This window comes from Daucus carota, chromosome 7 (assembly GCF_001625215.2).
Source record: "Daucus carota subsp. sativus chromosome 7, DH1 v3.0, whole genome shotgun sequence".
Classification (NCBI taxonomy): Eukaryota; Viridiplantae; Streptophyta; class Magnoliopsida; order Apiales; family Apiaceae; genus Daucus; species Daucus carota.
Window position 1 is genome coordinate 24,236,441 of NC_030387.2, and position 24,700 is coordinate 24,261,140.

At 34.4% G+C, this 24,700-nt stretch overlaps 2 protein-coding genes across 2 annotated transcripts; both read left to right on the forward strand.

Annotated features, from left to right (window-relative positions):
* The first annotated feature begins 942 nt into the window (after positions 1 to 942).
* LOC108196860 (inositol 1,3,4-trisphosphate 5/6-kinase 4) lies at positions 943 to 17,179 on the forward strand. The gene is made up of 13 exons (XM_017364332.2): positions 943 to 1,231; positions 2,557 to 2,592; positions 3,197 to 3,392; positions 3,908 to 3,940; positions 4,283 to 4,368; positions 5,361 to 5,429; positions 5,881 to 6,083; positions 7,696 to 7,849; positions 10,058 to 10,171; positions 12,873 to 12,935; positions 14,520 to 14,665; positions 14,769 to 14,925; positions 16,674 to 17,179. Exons 1-13 carry the CDS (start codon positions 1,091 to 1,093, stop codon positions 16,818 to 16,820), a joined length of 1,545 nt encoding a protein of 514 aa, XP_017219821.1. The 5' UTR covers positions 943 to 1,090; the 3' UTR covers positions 16,821 to 17,179.
* An 839-nt stretch (positions 17,180 to 18,018) lies between these two features.
* LOC108193264 (uncharacterized) lies at positions 18,019 to 20,633 on the forward strand. The gene is made up of 2 exons (XM_017359852.2): positions 18,019 to 18,272; positions 18,736 to 20,633. The coding sequence occupies exon 2, from the start codon at positions 18,766 to 18,768 to the stop codon at positions 20,440 to 20,442; it is 1,677 nt and encodes a 558-aa protein (XP_017215341.1). The 5' UTR covers positions 18,019 to 18,272; positions 18,736 to 18,765; the 3' UTR covers positions 20,443 to 20,633.
* The last annotated feature ends 4,067 nt before the right edge of the window (positions 20,634 to 24,700 follow it).

The window sequence follows — 24,700 nt, forward strand, 5'->3', positions numbered from 1 at the left end:
AATGTGTTTTTATTTTAATGTAATGTTAATATATATATTTCTTAATTTTGTAAAATAAAAACAAAAAAAAAATCAAACACAAAGTTCAAATAATATGCAGCTTTACTAATAATATAATAATATATTTATAAGAAATGACTGAGCAACACAGCTTCTCAAGTCATCTTCCATGGACAAAATTCAAGAGCTGTTCATTTTATTAAGGTGGTGTTTGACAACCGGTTTTAAGCGTGATTTTTTGATTTATAAATTATAAGCATTTATTTGTACTGTTTGTGTAAAAATTCGAGAAGCATTTAAAAGAAGTTAGTATTACTGGTTATAAGCGTGAATTTTTTGTTTTTATTTTGAAAAATTCAGAAGTATATTTTAAAAGTACAATAAAGTAAAATAAAAGCATCAATCTTGGTCTTTAAGAGAATCAATTGGCATTCCATTTATAAATTAATTTTTTAAAAAATTAATCATTATCATTTAATAAATTATAAAGTCTTAATATAACGCATTTAATAATTTTATTTTAAAGTAAACATGTTTATTTTTTAATTATGAAAATCTCTTTTATCAAAAAATACATTTTCTTCTAGAACAATCTTTTACTTAAAAATTTATATTAAATCATTTTAATTAAATAATAAATATTTAAAATCACATAACACGAATTATGAGTTAATATTATTTAAGAAGGAATGAATAAAAAATAAAGCTGCACCACCAAGCACCAGATGTTATGTACAAAAGAGGAAAAGAGCAGTGGTAGTTGTTTCCGAGCCGAATACTCTCGCCAACTTCGAGTGGAACGCACTTTCTACCCACTGGGGCTAACACTTACATTCCTCGTACTTAAGGGGCTGAACCGCACAAAATGATACTTGAGGGGTTCATGTGCATATTGGTGTCAACTTGGAGGGTTAAAGGGTGTTTAAGCCTAAAATCAAAGGTACAACAAAAAATGGTTTGTCGAGTTTGTAAATTAAATTGTTCCCAACGATCGCAGAGGGTAAGCTTCACAAGCACGCACTTCGAGACACTTCCCCTGCCGAAAGCTTAAAATACATTTCAGTCGAATCGAGCTCATAAAACCATTAAAATGGGGTTTGATGGAGTGAGGGGAGTGCTTCTAGACAGCTCCGCAGTCGTTTCGGCCGCTGATACACAGAACGACGACGTCTTACTTGCACCTGGAGCTGATTATCTGTTCCGGAAGCTTCGTTATTCCAATATCCCCACTGTAAGTACAATTTCCCCTTCCTTTTCATCTTTGCACTCCACTTGTTTGTGTTTATGTCTCGAACAATATATTAAATCATTTATATTGTGTGTGTATCTCTGTGTTGATTATTAGTGATGCAGCTGTTAACTGTATTGGATACTTACTTCACTTGTTATAATTTCGTTAGTAATTCATGTTGTATTAATAGTATTGATTTAACTAAACGCAGTGAACGAAATAGCTAAAACTATGTCTGCTGGTAGTTATAATCTCCAATGAATTTTTAAGCTTGGTGGTAATGCAGAAAATTGTGTTCAAACTACTGTAAATGTTTAGGATGTATTTTTCAATTAGTGGAATCGCCTAAAACTAATGTATGAATGTTTACATCTTTATTCTTATATTGAAATTGTGGGATTGAAGTGTGTATTCACGTGTAATTGTAAAAATGAAAATGCGCCCGTACAGTATTTAACTATTTAAAGTGATATCTGTGTGCTCATTAGGTTATACCCTCCTATTTGTTCTTAAATTTTTAAGCTTTAACCCTTGGTATCATGGTACAAAGATAATAAGGTTTTGGTTTATTTCTATAATTCTATCTTAATAACATCAGAACTTGGTTATAATATTTGGTAATATGCAAGACGGCAGCACAATCTGTTTCAGGATGTTTGATGAGTAATGTTCATCATGTATTTAGCAAATACTTCTTATAAGCATAGCATCACAGTATTTATGCAAGATTCTTCTCTACTTGCTTTAAAAGTTCCAATGTTTATACTATAATGAATTAAACTACCAACTACCAATTTATAATAATTTGGATTTAATAAAGATATGATAAATATAGATATCTAAGTTAAGATACACCTGGGTATTACGATCCTCATACTTGGTCATCACCTGCACCACCACATCACATGGGTCTAAATTTTTTAATCTCTTAGTTCAGTGGATATGCACTGCAATTTCACAGACTTTCTATTGCTAGAATATCGTCTAAGAACCACATATATAAATTTTAAGCTAGTTTAGTAGTAATCCTATAAGTGATTCACATATTAAGCCTCTCTTCCAGTGTTTGCAAGTTGGATGGATAAGCTGATGCTTTGAATTATATGTTGCAAAAGACTTGTACCTAGGTGTTTGATTTATCTTGAGCTTTTGACAGCCTTTTAGATTTTCTCGTTCGCTTCAAAAAGCCTAAATTGCTAAAGAATGTTGACATCTGTTAGTGATGATAATATAATCGTTTATACAGCACCGAGCTTCTTTTTCATATCTGATGCCCTAGGTTTATTTGGTTGCTGGTTTCCACATCACTAATTTTCTTTTTGCAGGGGATAACATATGCACTTGGTCTTTCAACACCGAAGGTAATCTGTTATACTATGTTTTACACTTTTTGTAAGTGATGCTGTAGTGAGTTGTATGCTAAATAGATCAAGTGTAGTTACTGGAATACATTTTTTTCCTATGAACTTGATACCTTGTAACCCATTTAAACATATACGTCTTGCATTTCCCAATAATTTTTATTAAAATGCCTCTGAGGTTGTCTTTAGCAGAATTACCTTTGTTTTAAATAACTAACTAATTTGTTTTCTTACTTTGAACGGGCACAGAAATATATTTGATGTCTGATATACCTTAGTTGATGACCTAAATGGGATCCTGGTTGCTAAACGAGAATGAGAGAATATTATTTAACATTTAAGGATGCAAGTTGCTTTGATGTCCCACTGATTTTCATTACGAAGTTTCTTGAATCGTTCTTTTTTTCATGAAATGCTGGCCTGACTTTCTGGATATCAGTCCTACACTTTGACAATAAAAAAACTGGCTTTCAATATTATGCAAGTGAATGACCGTTCATTTACTGTAAGGATAAAACTGCTACTTGGTTCAGCTTGTAGTGGAAATTATCATTTTTGGTATATTTATGCTGTGGTTCTTGAATACTCAATTTATTTGGTATAGGTTAAACTTCTGGAAACGATCTCGAAGCAATTCTCATTTGACATCTTCATATTGAATTCATCTTCCATCGAGGTCACTGAAAAAGAAGTTGCAAGGGCCTGGGGTGATTATGGAGGGCGTATTCTGCATGTAGCTAGTGATATTAACACGGAACCCTTTGTTAAACTAAGCAACAGTTGGCTGTGTATTATCCTTAGTGAGTAGCACTAAATGTCCTCATTCTTTGACGCTGAACTCATCATCAGTAACTTGAGATAAAATTGAAGACATATTGAACTTTTGAAGGGAATCAAAAGAGAAGTAATATCATATGTGTCCTCGTTTCACTTCACTTTATTTTGTGCCTATATGTTGCCATGTTCATTTCCATGCCTTTTATACGTAATGGGAAATTTCCCAGTTGTATGTTAAAATTAACTGAAGAACATGTTAAATATATTTGTTTTAGAGCAATGCTAGGGGTCCTGAAAATTTACCCCAAATTGTTCCCGAATCACATGCGGCATGTTTTACGTTTTGGAGTGCATGTGCACAATGGGGGTCATTTATTTATAACTGAGTGACCAATAAATACTTGACACCAAATCATTTGATAAACCTTTCGGAATTTTTATTGGGAACTCTAGCATTTCTCTGGCTTCAATATGTAAACTTGTATAATATTGACCGATCATGATCGAGCTTCACTTGATGAGTTGATTTATATTGCAGGATCACATGGGGAAGAGTTAGCTGGTCACACAGGTATTTGTTTCCAGTATTACAAGCATCTAACCTTGTGTTAACCAAGTTCCGAATCTCTAGATTTTGTATATCAACTATAAGCATCATCATGTATATCAACTATAATGTTCAGCTAAGTCCATTAATATGGATGTTATAATAGAAAAAAGTTATCCTTACTAACTTACAAGTACATGAACAATTTTATTATCTTCACATGGTGCCTTGAATATGTAGATCCTTAAGTGTGCATATCCAAACACCTAAGTGTCAAGGCAATGACAAAACTACCTTAACACTCTATAGTCAATTGGTTCAATTAGATGTGCAAGGCTAACATTCTCTAGTTTTCATGCATCGAAGATGGCGGTACCAGCGAGGAATCCAGTGTGCTTTATATAGACAAACTAGAGCAGTTACCAATGACTATTTGCAGTTTCAATAGAAAGGTAGCTGATGCTATTAATATCCATATTTTTTTTATTTTTTATATCACTAAAGGTTATAGTCGAAGCTATTGCATTTTAGAAACACGTTGATATGGTACGAGTTAAATTTGAACTTAAAGTAGCAAGTTTGATTTTCTTATAAATTCTTCTTCTTTTGCATGTTGGTTTTCACATTCATTTTGTTGCTCCACATTATTGTGTGTACAATTAGGAATTCTAAATCCCCAAACTTAAGGAATGGATGAGATATGCATGTTGCATTGCGATCTATTTACTAATAATTATTTTCTATGTATTCATAACTCTGTCCTACCTTATCAATGGATTATTTATGAACCATAACCTGCAATGCCTTCACATATTGCCAAATTGTGGCTCTTGTTATATGATGCCATTGTGCTTGTAGGGCGTTCCTTACCACTTCTTATAACTTTTTTTTAAGGATTGATCCTGAAGAAGCACATTCAACCATATGCATACTATGGATAATTGAACCAAGTCCATGTATATTTAAATATTTTATGAAAGTGGAAAGCACATAGTTGTTTTAAGTAGCACAAACAAGATTTCATTCAATGACACAAGCACTATTAGATTCATTATGTTACCATGACGCCATGGTACTGTATAGAATTATTAGCTTTACTCAGTGTCCTTGAAGAATTGATTTTTTCTGATAAAAAGCAAGATATATCCAACTTATTAATTAAGGAGGGTTAATAAGCTCCACAACATAAGTACTATTCTTCTTAGAAGGAAGTTGTCTTAATGTCTCTGCAAATTAATGTGTCCGGTAGCTGCAAAAATTTACTTGTCCACAGTTCTTTAAAGTTCACTTATTGGTCATTCACTTCGTATTATATGTGCAATTCGGTTTCTCATTATTAAATTTCTTTGCCAAATAAAAATACGTAATTATAAAAAGTATCCATGTCTAAGGTACTGTTTATATGTGCTGGTTGATACTGTATCCAATGTTTCACTGAAAATAGGCAATGGGCAAGGATGGTCTAGTGGTTGGTTATGTCATGAAGCCTTCTCGTGAAGACGACTTCGCCAAGGTGAGAATTTCTACAAGTTTACGATTGCACCCCATGTTTTGGTCCCAAAGAGGATTCACTAGTTAGTTGAGTTGTGCTCATATGTATAGCTTAAAATTGTCCTATAACCTGTCAAGGGTTTCTGTGGGCCTACCTTATAATATGAACAGGTCCTTCGATCATGTTCTTATTGAAGATAACCCATTCCATTATATCTAAGGTAAAAAATGAATATTATTAGAGACTATTGCCCGGGGTCTTAAGTGGGGCAGGGAAGACAAAATCTATATGTAGTTGCAATATCTGACCTAAACAGGTTTTTTCCTTTTAAAATCATTCTGGTCAATTTGGCGGAAAAATCTAACTGGCCCCATGGCTCTACAGCAATGTCAAATTTATCTTTCTATGTTTGTCCTTATTTTTCGTCAAAAGGTTTTGATCTCATATATATTGACTGTTTGCTTTTTGGCAGAGAGGTGCATTTCCCTTGAGTCCCACTGGGAACGGTTTGATATTTATGCCGCTTACATTTGAGCTGCCCATATCAAAACAGTTGCAACAGGTGGATGTGATTATCCATAAAGCAACAGATGAGATTATTTCTGTTGAGTTGAGTAGTTCCTTGGAAATATCTAATAACATCATCTACAGCAAGGGTATGCTGGAATTGCAAAGGTCCGCCACACTATTCTCGGTTGATATTTTTTTTTACTACATTCTTATTGTTTGATATTTGTAATGCATACTTTGTCTTGGTCATAGCTGATACAAATAGAATCATAATATTAATATGCAGCTTTGAGTTGTATTTACTTGCAATTATTTTTCTGTTTTGTGGTGTCTGCGTAATACTTGTGTGGAATTGTATTCTCCAGTCATTCACATGATTACCCCCTCTATGCCATTCTTATGCTTTTGTATGGACATTTATCATGCGCCAGATATGATGTTTGCATGATGCCCTACTACGGCTAGGTACTTTGCTCTATTTTATGGTTGTACGCTGAAACTCATTAGATTTTGGGAGTTGTGAAGTTCCGAAGTATTCAATTGCTCTGTACTGTTATAAGGTTGTTTGTATCACTCCTCGACGATATTTTTTAAACGAGTATCTGTCGTATGTGGTAAATACCATAATTGATTCTGGTGTAAACTCACTCTTGCTTCCTTTTGTTGTTTAATGCTATTTGTGTATGTGCATTTAAGCACTTCTATTTTGTCACAAAACATGATCCCTAGACCAAGTTATTAGGGCTATCTATGATATTAAAATTGGAAGAGTTGCATTTCTCAATGCGAAGTAGCGGGAAAGGAAATATCAACAATTTGAATCAGAGGAGCCGACTTGGGGTTCATCTTGCAGATGGGATCCTTGACTGGCCTCATCGTATTTTTTTGTTTTCTAGTTCTATTTTCTTCCATATGGCTTAAACTGTTTATGGTTTGGTATATATATGAATTAAAATGCAATTGTTTGTTACAGCCGCAAAGTAGCCGTCCCATGCTTGGTCGCGAAGTAAATACTATGCTTTTTAGAGTGTTCATGTCAGTTTTTCTTGCGTTTCAGTCTATTAATATCATTAGTTTCTTACATGTGGTTTAAATTGAAGCAAAACTAATCCTCATAAGTTATTCACCCCTCCTCCTTTACTCGAACACACATGGATAAAGAAATTTACAAAGACACACATGTTATAAATTGCCAACATCATTTTGTTTCTGTTTAAACAACAAGATAAAAGGTCTAAACTTTAGTGGATTATTTATGGCATTAGTTTTCTGCGATATCTTAGATGTGCCATTAATTCAGCCTGGGTAAGGAACGGAGGGAATGAAAGTATATGGATTGTGTTTGTCATTGCGTTAATGTCTTGCACCTCATACAATGTACAACCCGTGTCCCACTTTATGTTTATAGATGCTTTTGCGAGAATAGGACAAACATAAAAATGCTAGAACTATGTTGTGGATGTATTGTTGTTAAAAGTTTTATAATTTGATGATATATTTCCAGTAGTAGTATACATTTTAAAAAAAATACTCTCTCTCTCTCTCTCTCTCTCTCTCTATATATATATATATATATATATATATATATATAATCTTTTTAGTATATCAGAAGCTTGTTGCTAATGCTCTGGGACATGGGGAGGGGGTTATATGTAATTAAAACATTAGCTGCCATATAAAAGTAGATGAAAGTAAAAGATTGAACAGTGAGTATTGCACTTGAGACTTTGGATATGAAGCCATTAGGTTACCAATCAAGCAAATTTTGTATCTACAGGTGCTTGGAAGAGAGGTCAGATTGTTGTGTAATCGATCCATTTGGCAACATAGACCCTGTGGTGGATCGTTTTAAGATCCAAAATCTCTTACTTGGTCTGGAAAAGCTCAACACAGAAGGTAGATATAAAGTCAGAGCCCCACGTTGTATCAAGGTATTTCTCTAGGGTTTCTATCTATGTTTTCCTTTTGATGCAATAGTTTAGACGAAAAGCTCCTGTGGTTTAGTTGCATTTTTTTTCTGATACTGTTTAGTGGACACGAAGGGTGTAATCGAGATAAACTCCTTTTCGATCTCGACTAGATCGCGGACGAGCTCAATCAAGATATTATTTTCAACCTCGAAACTTGACTACAGTTCAATATGTTTTAGTTTGGATCGAAAGCTTGAGTCAATTCTAAAAGAGTTTGACAAAATCTCAAGTATGATAGTTTCGGCAAGCATAAACAAATGTAATAATAAGATAATAATATATATACTATATAAAAGCTCGATTAAGCTTGCGAGCGTCACAAGCTAATTTGATGCTTTATCTCTCATCAACAATATATATTTTTAGTTTGAGTTTGAGCCTGGATCTATTATTCTTGATCCGAATTTGAATATTTTACAAGCTGAGTTCGACTAGCTCACGATCAGTTTGAGTCATTTATACCCCTTCTTCAAATATCCCTTCTGCTTAAATTTTAATTTGAAAATTTTATGTGCTAAGTGTGTGTATATGTATACTAAGTTTATAAAATAATATATTCTGCATTGCAGGGTTGCTTTTAATACATGCTATCTTATTCCTGGTATTATTTAATAGTTATGTGTGTTTTAATGAGAATAGATATTTGAAATAATTAGGCCCGTTGAAAAGGTTCTTAACATAAGTGGGCCTAGACATGTTTTTAAATTAGAATAGTTATGTGTATTTAGTAGAATAGGTTTTTTTAAAAATAATTGGACCAGTTAAAATAGATTTTATGAATGAGGCCCGTTAAAATAAGTAGGCTATAGAGATGTGTTCAAATTAGAACAATCAGATGTATTTAAATTAGAGTTGAATTTTGAATTTATTACGTCTGTTAAAATAAGTTTTAAAACAAATATACCCTGTAGACCGGCCGAATTACAATCTGACTATTTAAAACATCTTATCCTTTTGGCTTTAATAATATGTCATATATATTGTATGAAGACATTTCAGATTCAACATACTGGGCGTGTTAAGCATTCTCTTGATTAATGTATTATTCTTTCCATGGCTCCACCTTCCCCATAACAGGGTGTACTTTTCTTTCATAATTGTTTTCAAAATTTAAGATCATAGCGGTTCTTATTGAAGGTATATACCGGACTGTAATCTTAATAAGATTTATGTCAAAGTTGAGGCCCGCGCTATATAGGACCAAAATTGTTATCTGATTCATGTATTTAATTGTGTTGCAGCATCTTGCTTCTGAAATAACTGTATCTCTAGGAAATTTGTGTATATGTTGCTTAGGGTTGGTGCAAATCACTGTTGTTACTTATAGCAATATTGGCATCAATTATACTACATATTGATCATGTAAATGTGACTATCAGTACAGAGAACTGGTTTAATAATTTTTGAGCAAGATCAGTGTAGTTTTGGATTGTTGCTTCTAGAATATAAAGGACTCATGCATGTGGTGGGAAGAAGTGGATTGAACTCTTAACACTACAGTTTTGCTTTAATATAGTCTTGAAAGTTTAGATTACTCAGATAAAACCATTGTCAAAAAGTAGTAGTGTCGGTTATGCTTCTGGTAATTTGTGTTCCTTGTCCCCATGATTTATCGCCAAGGTTGCTAATGCCAATCATCTTCTAGCTCCTTAGGCTTAAGTTCAACTATTTTGCTTGATAGAATATAGAAAGAACTCTTTTTAAGGGAAAAGGATGGTGAGTTGGTGACTTCATATACTCAGACTTTTCAAAAGAAAGTTCATACATTTATTTTGTAATCAATCAAGAAGATCCCCCTTCCCCCTCATTACAAAATTAGAGATATACTTATGTACTCTGTATGCTGAATCAGAGAGGCATATCTCGTTTACGACCACGAATAGGGATGAGGTTGCTAGTGTGCTATAACATCTGACTATAAATCACTGTCGGCTATTAACTACGTTATCAATTAATGCGGAGTAGTGAGTGGGGTAAGCAATTTTTTCTTTAACAATTTGTGATATAGTAATGGAAGGAGTACATGTTGATAATATATTGGCAAGAAAAGGAAAAGTCTTTTAGTGATTCCTGTGTTTCTCCTTTCTTCTCTTGATGCAAGTCATTCTTTCTGGCAGTTTCATTTAATGTTTAGTTGTTCTCGATAATTAATAGAGACTTTATTTTCAGGTAGAAAATTTTGATGTACCTGATTTGCGACAAAGGTTGTTAGAAGCTGCACTGTCTCCGCCAAGTATTGTAAAAGCTCAAGTGGCTTGTGGTGTCAGTGATGCTCACAGCATGGTAATAACTGTCCTTGTGTGCGTAATTTAAATGCTATGGGTAAATTTGTGTTGTCGAGTGTTGTAAGATGACTTGAACATGTTTAATCACAGAAATTCATCATTTACCTTTGGTATAACAGGTGGATTTTATTTGTTATCTGCAATAAAATTACAATTGGTTTCATTTATTACTTACTGGACTTCTGTGAGTTTTTACAAATGCATCTGTATCGCACTCACACACATGTATAATGCATGGAGGTATTATGCTCAAATTAACAAACTAAGATGAACTTGACTGATGACAAGGAGCCTTCTAACTTGGAAACATTAATCTTACTTTTAACTTGTGTTGTTAACCTTAATCTCTTATAAATTTTAAAAATAAATTAGTACATTATATCTTACAGAAATCAAAGTGTAATCTACCAGTTTTCCTTTAGCAATTTTAAAATGGTAACTTAAAGCTTTAATTTTTATTCTACAGCCTTAATGACGTACATCCAATTTTACTTTTATTTGATATATCTGTAACTCTTTCTTAGTGAAAGATTTTGTGCTTCACGCATATGTGAACTCCCTCTTGTTTAATGATTCTTTTGGTTTTCTAATTTTTATTTAGCTTTTAACGGCTTTCTGTTAGCTCTTAGATTATGAAACGGTAGCTTCTTTTAAAACTTATTATATAACAGAGCTCTTTAACCTGAGATGCATGCTATCATTTAGTTTCACAGCTTTATAGGGTGTAAAGGTGCTAAAAAACTAATAAAGGTATGATATTTATCTAGAATACAATTGTGTTTTATATCACTGATTTCAAGGTAGTTGACGTCTCGAAAAGAAAATAAATACTTCCATTTCTTTATATGTGAACCTTAGTGTCTTATCTTTGATGAAATTCGGAAAAAAATTTCGTGGCAACTGTGAAAAAGGTAGATACAGCGATAATTTATGGATTTATCTTTGACTATCGTTTTTTGTGTGATCTTGAAAGCAACTTATAATATAAAAATTACTTAATATTAATATTATAGCTTATGGTGGGCAAATTGGCTGGAAAAATATATTAGTGCATAACAGACCTCACATTTATGTTTAATTCTCCTGTGAATTTTGCAAAGTAATGTGTACCAGGTTTGTTGCTTCCTTGTTGATTTATATGTGCAAGTTTAGTTTTGGGCCTCCAGGAGACTTTTTTACATCAACTATAGGGCTTCTTTGTGGTGTTGGCTGGCTTTGTATTCATAGGCATGTGCTTTTGTGGCTTCCCATTGTAGCATCTGTTTGCTTGTGTTTGTGACGGCCAAGGCATTTGAATTTAATAGTTTAAGTTTATAAAATGTCAGTGAAGTCATATTTAGGTAGCATGTACTTTTATTAGATGATACTAGGGGTGAGCATTTGGTTTGGTTAACCGAAAACCGAACCGAATAACCGGAATAATTTCGGTTCGGTTAACCAATATTTATATTTCGGTTCGGTTTTCGGTAGTAAAAAATCAATATTTCGGTTTTTCGGTTTTTTAACCGCGGTTAACCGATAACCGTTCGGTTAACCGAATTATTTTATATAGCAGCACTGTCCTCTGTTTGCAGGAATATCAAGCCAGGGATATGTCAAATTATATTGCTCAATCTACTATAACTGAGTGTCTGACAAATTAAAATGAAAACTATAATACCATTGTTTTGATTAAAGCAAAATAGTATTTACAAAACAGGCGTATCAGGCTAAGTTTGGATATTTTTGGTATATTTTATATGCTGTTTTGCTCCCATTCTTTCTGAGTTGCTTGGCTTCAGACGATTTGAACATGGTTATGTTAATAGGCTAGCAACAGGTATCCGGGCCTGTGAGTCATTGAGGTATTATATTAATAACAAGCTTCACTGTTTCAGTCACAATCCATCTCCACAGAAATGATATTGTGCAAAATTGTAAAATTTCGGTTTCATAAATCGGTTTTCGGTAATTACCGAAATATAAATTTCGGTTTCGGTTTAAAACCGAATTAATTTCGGTTCGGTTTTCGGTAGGGATTTTTCAGTTATTTCGGTTTCGGTTAACCGAATTTAAATTCGGTTCGGTTTTTACCGAATGAACAGCCCTAGATGATACTATTATAGGCATTGTGGTGAATTGCCTATTAATATATTGCCACCAACCTTTTTGGTAGTGTGCTGCTACATGGTATCATACTATTTTATATTAGTTCTCCTATCTAGCGGAAGCTGTTAAAGTTATCACTTTGGATATTGTGCACTTGTCTTCGTCCCTCAGCTTCATAAGATCAAATGAACTTGTGTATTACCTTTTGCATCTGACAAACTTTCGGGCCAGTGCTGCATTTACGAAGTTTTTTCTCAATTTCTGTTTTTCATTCCTTGCAACCCTATGTTGCAAAATGCATCTGTGTTTCTCTTGTCAGCTTTTGTGTGAAGTGATTAGTGCAACAGTGAAGATGTTTTAAGTAATTTGTCGCTGGAAGATGCATCTTGTCATGCTATTACTTGATTTTTAAATGCTCTTACGTGACTGGTGCTAGTATTGCATAGATGTGTTTGGTAGAACCTACATAGAGCATTTTATTAATTTTTTTGTATTGCCTTTGTATATATTTTTTGTTGTTTATACAATTTCTTCCGCATATAGTCTATGTTAGTGATTTAGTTTTTCAGTCTGTCTGCTTGTCTTTTTAAATTTATTCTGTCAATTGGCAGGCCATTGTCTACAAAGTAGATGATTACAAAGGTTTGAACGTTCCAGTTCCAGCAATTGTGCAGGTAGGCAACGAGTGATATACCAGCTACAGTAACTCTGTTAAAAGAATTGGTTTTTGTTGAGTTTTCTCGCAAGTGGTAAATAATTCAAGGGTCAATAATGTATGTATAAGAAATTGGCCATTCCTTCATTGAGAACATAAATGTAGTACATCTTGCATGCAATCTGGTTTTCCCATAACTGTCTCAGGTGATATAAAGTTATATATTGTGGTCCAAATTTGTAATTTCTATGATTATTCTTTGTAGAAACCAAAATGATTAGGCTAAATGACACAATTAACTTACCTCGTGCTCTTTAGAAGCTTCACTTGATTTAGATTGAGGAGAGAACATACTCTATCATCTCTAGTGATATTATGCCGAAATCTGGTGATATTATACTGAAATCTGATGATAACATGCCCCCATCTCTGACGTAACCAGTCCTTCGTTAAAAAATACTCATCTATTTTCTAACAGTCTATTACCTTTTGTCTGATTTCATGGCACTGTTGGTTAAACAAACTAATTGTGTACTTTTGTCACTATACTTGGTTAGTGTATTGCTAGTACAGCCACTAGTATAAGCTAATTTTTATGCATGTCATCCATAAAGTTAAATTGTTTGAAATTTTCATAGCAGTAGTATTTGTCATGATATTGATTCTAATTGTTTACTTGAATCAGAATCAGAGGCTAATCTTATGTCCCAAAGAACGAAGTGACTATTGTATATACTCACTCACATGTACTTAACAAGTTACAAACTAATTGATGCATGATCCGGAGTTACTGCATGACATCAGTGTACCTGTCTTTTACATTAGGGGACATATCCAGAACCAACATGGTTTTTTTTACAATCTCTTTGGCTATACATTTCAAATTTAGCAGAACAAAGACTCCAGATTTCTGTTGCATTTCTATGATTCTATCGAATTAACTTAATTAGTGGGTATTCAATACCTGTACACACTTTGCTCTCTGACTCCTTGCTTGATAATGTCATAACCAAACTTATAAATTAATGGCCATGTCCTACCTACTATAACATCATCAAACCTAATTACATCTATGAGTGTATATGAATTTTCTGAACATATAGCTACTCTGGTTTAACATATAGCTACTCTGCTTGGAAACCAGTGTCATGATTTCAACAACAGATTTGAGGTTGGACTTTGTTTTTTTCAATAATTCTAGCATATGTTCTAAAGCTCTTTTTGGTTTGGGAGAATTAAACAAGAAATTGTGAAGAAGATTAAAGGAGAAATAACAGAGGTAGGAAGGAAGAGTAAAAAAAAAGTGGATGTGCAAATTTTTCATGATGAAATTTGTGAAGAAAAATGAGTTGGAAGAAAAATGGATCATTTCTTTTCAATTTGAGTGGTTGGAGCTCTAAACTCTAATATAAATTCTCGTGAATGTTATGGAGGAAGGAATGAAATTCTAAACATCTACCCCTAAATTAATACAATCTTCATCCTATTCCCTCCAGTTCATTCACCCTAACCAAATACAACATAAATTTGTTTCTGGTATTCCTATAGTAATGCTGATTACTCTTGCTTTCTGTTTGAAGGTGACGAATATTTTAAATTGCAGGAATATGTGAATCATTCATCTACTTTGTTCAAGTTTTACGTACTGGGGGAGAAGATCTTCCATACAGTGAAGAAGTCTACGCCAAATGCTGATATATTAATAAAGTTATCTGAACAAACTGGGCTTGAACCTTTACTCTTTGATAGGTAACCATGTTCATCTTGCATTTTTTTATGGCCTTTTGGCTCTTTTGTTAATAACATTAGAGCAATATTTAATAACTGAAAATCTCCTGCTCTTTTACCTCAGCTTAAAGTCTCTACCAACTGCCCAAAATGAGCAACAGTCTGGAGATGCGAGTTACCAGGAAGCTGAAAAGCACCAAATGGACCTTGATCTAGTGACTGTCGCTGCTAAATGGCTTAGCGAAATGCTTAATCTAACCATATTTGGTTTCGATGTTGTTGTAAGTTCTCAGATTTCATAAACTATTTGTTGTTTCTTCCAACCCCCAAACCTCAAAAAAAAAAAAACTCAAGAAAAAATAAAAATAATAAAAAATAAAGTTAATCTGTGCATATATCGTAGTATGGAAATAAATTGCTTCGTATATAGGGTGTTGACAAATAATTTGATGCCAGAAAGCAAGTACTACTGTGTAACTGTGTTAAGTATATTCATTAGTACCTTAGATAGTCTGTATTTTAGTCTTTGACGTCATTGTATTTTGTTGATTATTACTTGACTGGAATTAGGTGTAGCATGTATCTGCTTAGAGAAATGAAAATATTTTAATTCCAGCTTTGTGTCGGATCATCAAACTTGGACCTGATATTGGAACATGCCAAATCACTTCATTTTGTAGTAATACTAAACCAATGCTTCTTAGGTAGACAAGCAAGTTGTTCATAAAATAGAAGAATGAAAACTGTAGTGAGGTTAGTTACCTTTTCATGCCTATTTCGCTATTTGAGAAGAATTAGTAATAGAGAAGCAGGTAATAGTCTCTTTGCGTGGATACAAAACGTTTCACACGCCTCCTTGACAGGAATTAAGAAGGGAGCTGTTCTTGCTAAGATTGTCATGATAAGTATTACAACTAGCTATTAGCAGGGATTAAGATGATTGTTTCCTGGTCAGAAGAAGCAACTCAACTTAAAGCATCAATTTTTAACCTTTCTAAGCACATAGTTATACAAAGCGATGATCTTATACTCTGCAAGTAAAAAATATCTGCCAGCAGAAGTGTAGTTGGTTGCTGGCAAGTTTTGAGCACAAAGTTAAAAGTGTAAGCAAGTATCTTGTAAAATGGAGAGATTATCTATACTTCACCTATCCTAATTTACACGTCCTTTCTGGGATGTTAAGAATAAACAACATCAATTTTTTTTCGCAGTACCCTCAAATAGTTTAGGAACTAAAAATTACTAGCAGCTTTTTAACTGAATAAATGCATATTCTGTACTTCTGTCATGAACTAAGTGGAGGAAATGATTTATAATGCCTTACAATTTATAGTGAATGCCTGAGGAGTGTCTCCTATGTAGACTGATTCCGGATGTAAACTATTTATTAATTATCTTATGCGAAGAAAATGATATTTAATTTGGAGAGAGACCGAGGGAGTGATGATTTAACTGTATTTGTTTTCTGTTTTTTCTTTCACTATTTTGGTGTTAATTTGTAAAAAGAATGATAATGGGGTAGTGATTGGGTCATGATGTGATCCTTCTATAAACCTTTATACTGTCAGACTGTTATATACATCAAAAGATTACTCAATTATATTATATACTGTTAGAATTATACAATTGTTTTCCATCAAAAAAAAGAATTCTACAATTGTTTGTAAAACTATAGGTATTTATATGATTATCTCTTGTATGCATATGTTTGTTCCTATTGTAGTGGCTAACATGATACTATGATATACCCTAATGTGTTGTAACATTTTTATTTCCTCTTTAATTAATGTAATTCTTTGCCAGTGATGATATTTTATTTAACTGAGCGCAATAAAAAAAATTCTGGAACTATTCACGCAGGTTTTTTTTAAAGGTCTATCAGCACAAATATATACGTCCCATGACCTTAATTAAAATATCACTATCAGATATCAACATTTAAAAGCATATGATAAAATAGTTTATCGCTGCATACAACTTTAATGATTGTTTTTTGACTATTTAATGATTGTCCACATCTATATTTTAGGTTCAAGATGGCACTGGGGATCATGTCATTGTAGATGTAAATTACCTACCCTCCTTCAAAGAAGTACCTGATGATAAAGCAATACCTGCATTCTGGGAAGCTATTAAGAAGAAGTACAAGTTGAGACAGAATGCCAACCAAGAATGATCACACCTTAGTCTGCACTTGGTAAAATGCTTACAGTGCAAAACTGATCAAGACAGAGGAACCTTTACATATCGGCTTTTGATGTTGCTACTTTTAAAATATATCGTCAGTTACCATGTTGCGCCCCAATATGAAAAATGGATTATAAGTACTGATATAAGGTTTGCTTGGTATGCTATTAGCCATGTTTAGTGCCTAGTCGAGAACTTTATAATGGTAATAGTCTTCAAATTTTGTCTTGTAAATTTACTGTTATTTGTAATTGTATCCTTGTTCGGCGGCAGACTCAGGCAGACTCACGGTTCTAAGCCCACTGAGTCTAAGCCTTCCTAAAAATAAAATAGGACCTTTGTATGACATTTATAAATGAGTAGCAATTGACAAGTGAATCAAAACAACATGCCCATACAATTCAAACTTTACCAGATCTAGGTGGCTATAGATTATGTTACATAGGCTTGGAGATTCTGACGAATCCATTGATAAATCGAGTGAAAAAACCACCATCTTCTGAAGTGAAAAAACTTGTGTCATTGGCAAGTGTCTCCTTGTTTAGACTTGCTCTCCAGCCCTCCAGGGAAGTGAAGTATCCCATGAAAAGTGTATGTGCTCTAAATTAGAGCTTCACCAGTTTCAAAAATTTAACTGAATCCTAGTAAAAAAGAAGGCATATTACACGTGGCTCATGTAACAAAAAAATTCACAATTATACATGTACACGCATATTAAAACATTGTCTCCATGAGTCCATGTGGTTCTTTACGCTTATTTTGAGGAATCTATAAAATATAGTTTTATAATATTTGTTTAAATGTTTTTTAATAGGAGTTTGGCGTTTAAATTTTTGTTTTAAAAAAAATCAGAAAAATATTATGAAGCATAGTTTTATAAGAGTGCAAACAGTGAACATAAACTACCTACTGCGACAGAGAAAATATATATAATATATTTTTTTATAAATAATCTCACAACGCCTTCGATCTTGATTGACCACTGTTCTTGATTTCTAGTTATCAAATCAAAAATTCCGAATAACCTATTGTTTAGAAATAATATATTACAAAACAGATCAATTCAATATAATATAATATATATAATGATTTTAATGTTTTAAATGAGTTTCAATAGAGTAGTTATTTGAGATACTTTTGAGATATTTTGAAGATGGATATAAAACCTTCCCTTCATAAGAGTAACCGGTTTTAGTCGTCCTTGACTAGTTTCCGCAGACCTTTCTTCCATCTTCTCCGTTGACTTTTCCCGAATACAATAACACAAACACGGTAGTGACAGAGAATAATAGTTGGCGGGGCTGTCTTATTATTATTAACGCCATGGACACGATTGCTTCCTTTTCATTTTAAATATTTTGATTAAATTTACGACTACCCCTTTGCTTTTCCTCCACCAACTGGGGACCTTCAACACATTCATTTCCGATCTCTTTAACAGGTATAATCCATATTTTCCGGTTATCACTTGTCAAGATGCTATTGTATATTCTTTCTATGTTGAATTTTACTTGGTTTTCTGTTTCCACCATGTTCTTTTTTTTCAGTTCAAAGATCTGATTTTTAACTACTGTAGTATCTTTAATTTTGCATTTATGTGGTTTGTGTTGCATCCTGAGATTTCCCATTTTTTTTTTTTTGTTTATTGGATTAATGTGGCAATTAATTTCGCTTTACTTTATTTCTGGGTTGTAAGCTGAGTGTTTCAGTCTCTGTAATAAATTAAGGAAAAATGCTAGGTATCCCGAAAATTGCTTTGAATCTGTAATTAACTGCTGTTTTCTTAATTTTCATGGAAATAAGGTGTTGCTTTAAGTGTTTTTCGTTACTGGTTATCTTTTTAAGTTGCCAGGAAGTAGAGTAACCAATCTTAATTTGGTAATCTGCGAATTTTATATTTTTAGATTGCGAGGAAAAAGTTAAGGGATAGTAGAATGGCTTCAACTGATAATGGTGAAAATGTTGGAGGAGCGGATGAAGCTAATGGTGTTAAAGTTAAGAGGGTTGTTAATCTACAAATTGCAGCATCTAGAAGAGAGCTTCTTAGTACTGATGACCCTCCTAGTCTCTCGGACGGTAGCTTAAGTGCACATGCCAACAAAATGAATTTCTTCTCCACCTTTGGTGCTTTACAGTCGCCGTCTCTCAAATTTCAGAGGCTTGTAACACAGCGAGATGAAATTTCACGTACTGTCCCTTGTTCTAGAAGTCGTAATGTTAGAGAACGTTTAAGTAGAGTTTTTAGTAAGAAAATTGAATGGAACAGCCTTAAGAAAATCTGCAAAGAATGGATAAGGAATCCGATGAATATGGTTCTGTTGTTGTGGATAATTTGTGTTGCTGTCTCGGGTGCAATTTTGTTTTTTGTCATGACTGGAATGTTAAACAGCGCCCTGCCTAAAAAAACCCAAAGGAATGCTTGGTTTGAAGTTAATAACCAGATCCTCAATGCATTGTTCACCCTCATGTGTCTCTACCAACATCCACAACGACTATACCACCTTGTACTTCTCTTTAGATGGAGGTCAGAAGATATTTCCAGACTGAGGAAGGTTTACAGCAAGGATGGTACTTATAAACCAAATGAATGGGTGCATATGATGGTTGTTATATTTCTGCTCAATCTTAATTGTTTTGCGCAATATGCCTTGTGTGGTCTTAATGTGGGATACAAGAGATCAGAACGACCTGCCCTAGGGGTTGGAATAACTATTTCCTTTGCAATTGGTTGCCCTGCAATTGCTGGTATTTACTCCATCGTTAGCCCCCTTGGAAAGGACTACCATTTAGAATTGGATGAAGAAGCTCAGCAACTTCAGAACAATACTTCCGACAGTAGTGCAAGCCAGCTGAGATCAAAAACATTAGAAAAGATACGATCATTTGCACCTAGAGCTCTCGAAGAAAGACCTCAGTGGAGTGGCGGTATATTTGATATTTGGGAAGATATTTCTGTTGCATATCTATCTCTATTCTGTAGTTTCTGTGTTTTTGGGTGGAATATGGAGAGACTTGGATTTGGAAACATGTATGTTCATATTGCGACTTTTCTTCTCTTTTGTCTGGCTCCATTTTGGATTTTCAATTTAGCTGCTGTTAATATTAATGACGAAGTTGTCAGGTCGATATTGGGCCTTACTGGAGTTTTTCTTTGTGTATTTGGTTTACTCTATGGTGGCTTTTGGAGGATTCAAATGAGGAAGAGATTCAATTTGCCATCGCACAATTTCTGTTGGGGTAAACCAGCTGTTGCTGATTGTGCATTGTGGCTTTTCTGCTGTTGGTGTACACTTGCTCAGGAAGTTCGAACAGGTAATTCTTATGACATTGTAGAGGAAAAATTTTACAAGAAGAAAGGAGACGAAAATACCCAGTTACCAATGTCTCCATTACCCCGCGAAGATGGAGGAGGTTATCATGTCAAGTCGGGCTCAAATTCTCCTCTTGGAAACAGCCCGTCTCCTAACATCTTGAAAGCAAACTCTCCTAGTCCAAGCAGATTTTCAAATGAATATTATAGCCAAATTACAGTGGCAGAACAACATTCAAGTATTGTAGAGGGAATCATGAAACCACCTTCTCCATCAGTGATTCAAAGAGATGCCAGTTAGAAGAATGTAGCTATTGAAATGCAGTTGTGACTTGTGAGTTGCATTGTAAATTGCCGCTTTCCCATGTAATTTATGTATATTTTGAGTTGATTGTGCAGTATAGTTATGTTTAATTTTTTTTCTGTTCACTGCTGGGAATAATGTAGTTTGTTACCACTTGGTTCTTTTAATTTAAGTTGATTGAATTCTCATTTGAGGATTGAAGGTACTGTAATTGCAACATTGTTATTTGTACTAATCAGATGTTATATCTGATTGGAACAAATAGACTCTGACTAAATGGGAAATGAAGTTGGGTGGAGAGTAAGAGTTTTGTGTTTTTCATTTTTTTTGTTTTGGTTAATAATATACTCCCTCCGTTCCATTTTAGTTGTCACATTTCTATTTTTGTTGGTCAAATTGACTAAGTTTTGACCAAAGATTATAAGTCACTCACTCATATTTTAAAAAACTGAAAATTACATCTTAAAATAGATTAAAAGTTATTTCCATTGATATATTTTTTTTTATTTTATCAATTGATAAAATATTAATAAATTCCAGTCAAACTTTAGTCAATTTGACCAGCACAAAACCAAATGTGACAACTAATGCAGATGCTCCTTTATATAGCATGTCTGAAGATCGGACCAAATATTTTTCTGGTGACTTGTAAAAGTTGCTTCCGCTGCTAAGGCAAAGTTGTCGTTTGCAATGAAAGTGTGAATAATATTATAAAATATTGATGCTTATGTTTTGAAGAATTTAAATGTATTTGAATATATATATTATTTATTAATTTTATATAAAAAAGAAAAAGATGGGACGTTTTCAATACATTAATCAAGTAATTTAAAATAATTTAAAATAAATAAAAATTTAAAATATATTCGGAAATTAATCAAAATAATTAATTGGGACACTAATCGGAATATATAAAATAAAACTTATAATAATATTTATTCAATTATATTTATTATGCTATATAGTTTTAAAAAAATATATTTTGATTAAACATATCAAAAATATATGCTTTATTAATCGCATTTATGTGTGTGAGGAACTATTTTTCTCTAGATTTATTGTTTATTAATTTCATACAAAAGAGAAAAGATAGGGCATTTTCAATACAGTAATCGAAATATATTCGGAAGTTTATGGAAATGATTCAAAATATATTCCGAAGTTTATCGAAAAGATTGGGAATTTTAAATAAATATTCAAAATATATTCGGAAGTTAATCGAAATGATTAATCGGAATACTAATAAGAATACACTAAAATAATATAAAAATATTTAATTTATTAAATAAATTATATTAGTGTTAAAATATTATTTTATAACGGATCAGATTTATAAAATTATAAAAAGGAAAAAAATGGGATACCAGGAGAAAGGAATCTACAAAAAGATTATTCAAAAACATCAGATGAGAACAGTATATTACATCTACTTGGAGCTGCAACTGCAAAGGAGAAGTGAGACACACCACAGTAGAAAGCCCTCCACTGAAATGTTGTCAACTACTCTCATTCACGGCGATTGTTATGCACTTGCTCCCGGTTTTTTTTGTTTGTGCCTGTTTACGCTTATTTTCGCGGGTTAAATGCCAAGAATTATAAATTAACTAGAAGATAAATAGAGAGCAAGAATTGATCACGCGGAAAACCCTTGAAGGGAAAAAACCGCGGGAGGGTTTATAACCCTGCCAAAAATACGTGCACTATGAAGAAAATACGTAGGTTACAATGTATGAGCTTTGAGTTGCTTCTGTTTTTCTGTCCCTTATGATCTAGCCTACCATGCTATTTATACTAGTGCCTTAGCTATATTTACAATTCAAACTTAAGCCCGTTGGACTGTTCCACCTTTTGCTCCACGTTCCCACACATTGGTCCTTATCTGCTTAACAACCTTCATGCTTATCCCATATTCCACGCTGTAGTTGGTTGCCTCCTGACACATGCACACCTCATCAGACTTGTCTCGTCATGCCATCATCTTCTCTCGTCATGTCGTAAAGATTGTGTCGTAACAATAGCCCTATTAATTTACTGTTAATTAAAATTGGCAAGTAAATTAATACTACACGCCTCTGATCACGCGTCTTGGCTCCCGCGCCAATCTCTTTCTTGTACTTATCAATCTAACGCTTCGGTTTCCCACGCTAATCCATATCACCCCTTTTAAACATCAAACCCTCATTTGACCATCCATCTCCTCACTTGCATTAGACTCTCCTTTTGTAAACATGGTGAAGAAAAACACTCCCGCCGCTGCCAACCCTAATGTCACAATCGCAAACTATCCGCCAGGAGAATCCTCTTGGTCTGCCACCTGCATTCTGGATCCTTATGATAATATCAGCTGTACCATTAAGAAGGAAAGGTTCGAGGACGCACGTCTCCTCATTAATCCCTCCGCCAATGCCGTGATTCCGAAACCCTTCGAGGGTGCTGATTGGTTCCGTGAGGGTTGGGTTTGTTTGTACTACTATCCCTTTGATATCAAAATGCCTTTTCCTTTCTCGAAGCTAGTGAAAGAGGTGTTGATTGACATGCAGATCTCACCAGGCCAGCTGATGCCTCTGGCTTGGAGGATCTTGGCTTGTCTCGAGGCAATAGAGGCTAAACACCAGTTGGGCATCAATGTGGATGTTGTCAAGTGTTGCTACGGAATCAAAAAATTTTATAAGTGTCGCTTTGGATTTACCAACAAGAGGAAGGAGGGGGCTCTCATACTCAATACTGATGCTGTGAATGATAGACTCTGGAAGTTCGATTTTCTCTTTGCCGAGAAATCCACCATGGGAGATGATGCTTCGTATCTCCTTGAGCGATGGAATCCCAAAGGTATCATTTCTTACTTTTCGTCGTCTTCATTTGAATTATTTCCTTTCGTATGTGTTGATTGTAGTGCATGCGTTGATTTGTCTTCAGACCCTGACTTTGGCTTTGATGAGGGGAACGTCGGGGCTAAGGCTATCGTTGAAAAGATTTTAGCCCTGCCCATTGAAGACAGATTGTGGCCCAACTGTCTGGGGCGTGCCATCAGGAATTCGAGCCCTGTTGATGTCGCGGAATTCATTGAGAGGATGAATAGGGTTACTGTCAAGTGTGAAGGGGAGACTTCTGAAAGAGTGCCTTCAAAGTCCGTCGCAACCAGGACCAGAAGCAAAGCAGCCACCCCTGTGACCAAGACATCGTGCTCTGTTCGCACCCTGTCCTCTGACTCCCTTGAGAGCCCTAAGTCTGAAACGGGCTTGGAAATGACCTCTAGTCGACTTTATGTGAAAGGTATTTGCTATCTCTTTCAATTCTTTTTGTTTGTGTTCTCATCGCTCGTATTGTTATCTTTGATCGAACCCTTCTACATGGTTGTAGAATTTAGACCACCTATCATTACTCCTTCGTTCTTTTCTACCAAAGAAATATTTGCTAAGAGAGCTCGTGAGGATAGAACTGGTGAGACAGAGTCTTCCAAGACTCCGGTGCTCTTTGAAGCAAGTTCCGTTCACAAGAAAATGAAATCCTCCCCGTCCTTAGCCACCATGAAGTCTGATTCAAGTGTTCCTCCGATATTTTACGAGTACACTCCCCATGGAAACCCTGCAGAGTTTGCACAACACTTGCCTGGCATGTTACTTTCTCAATATGTTGACTCCTCACTTGGCAAAGAACCTGAAACTATCCTGAATGAAGCCAACGGCTATCTCTTTCACGTATGTATTAATTTGTTGTATGTCGTCATTCTGTTGTTGCTTTATGATTATGTCAGACATCCTATTAACTTGTTTCACATGCAGGCTCTGCAGGCTTCCCTTATGTCTCGTCACGCATTCATCGAGCAGTCTATGAAGTTGGACACCGTGGAACGGGCCAATGGGGTTTATGCTGAAAAGTTACAGGCTGCGCAGGGGCTTGCTTCTTCTAGCATTAAGGCTCGCAAGAAGGTGGAGGGTGAGTTGAAGGATTTTGTGGAGAAGGTGCAATCCCTTGAGAAGAAGATGCACGATGAGGCGCAGAAGCTGATCACTCAACATGCTATGCGTTCTCGTGTGGAGGCCATGCTGGAATATTTTCGAGGGGAGCACTTGAGCTGGGATATGAACGAGACGATTCGTATTTACAACGAGGCTTATCCTGCTGATGCCTTCCCTCTTTATGTTCCTCGAAATGATGATGAGGGTGAGGTCGCTAAGGATACTGATGAAAACTGAAGGTGTATCTCGTCGTGGCTGTCTATTTTGATTCTGTTTCTAAAGTTGGTGTTTGTGGG

Bases quoted from the DNA above. Each gene is read 5' to 3' on its own strand.
- LOC108193264 (XM_017359852.2), top strand. From the start codon at position 18,766: ATGGCTTCAACTGATAATGGTGAAAATGTTGGAGGAGCGGATGAAGCT.
- LOC108196860 (XM_017364332.2), top strand. From the start codon at position 1,091: ATGGGGTTTGATGGAGTGAGGGGAGTGCTTCTAGACAGCTCCGCAGTC. The intron at 3,941-4,282 runs GTATTTGTTTCC...CATGCATCGAAG, and splicing joins AGAGTTAGCTGGTCACACAG to ATGGCGGTACCAGCGAGGAA. The intron at 6,084-7,695 runs GTCCGCCACACT...TTGTATCTACAG, and splicing joins GGTATGCTGGAATTGCAAAG to GTGCTTGGAAGAGAGGTCAG.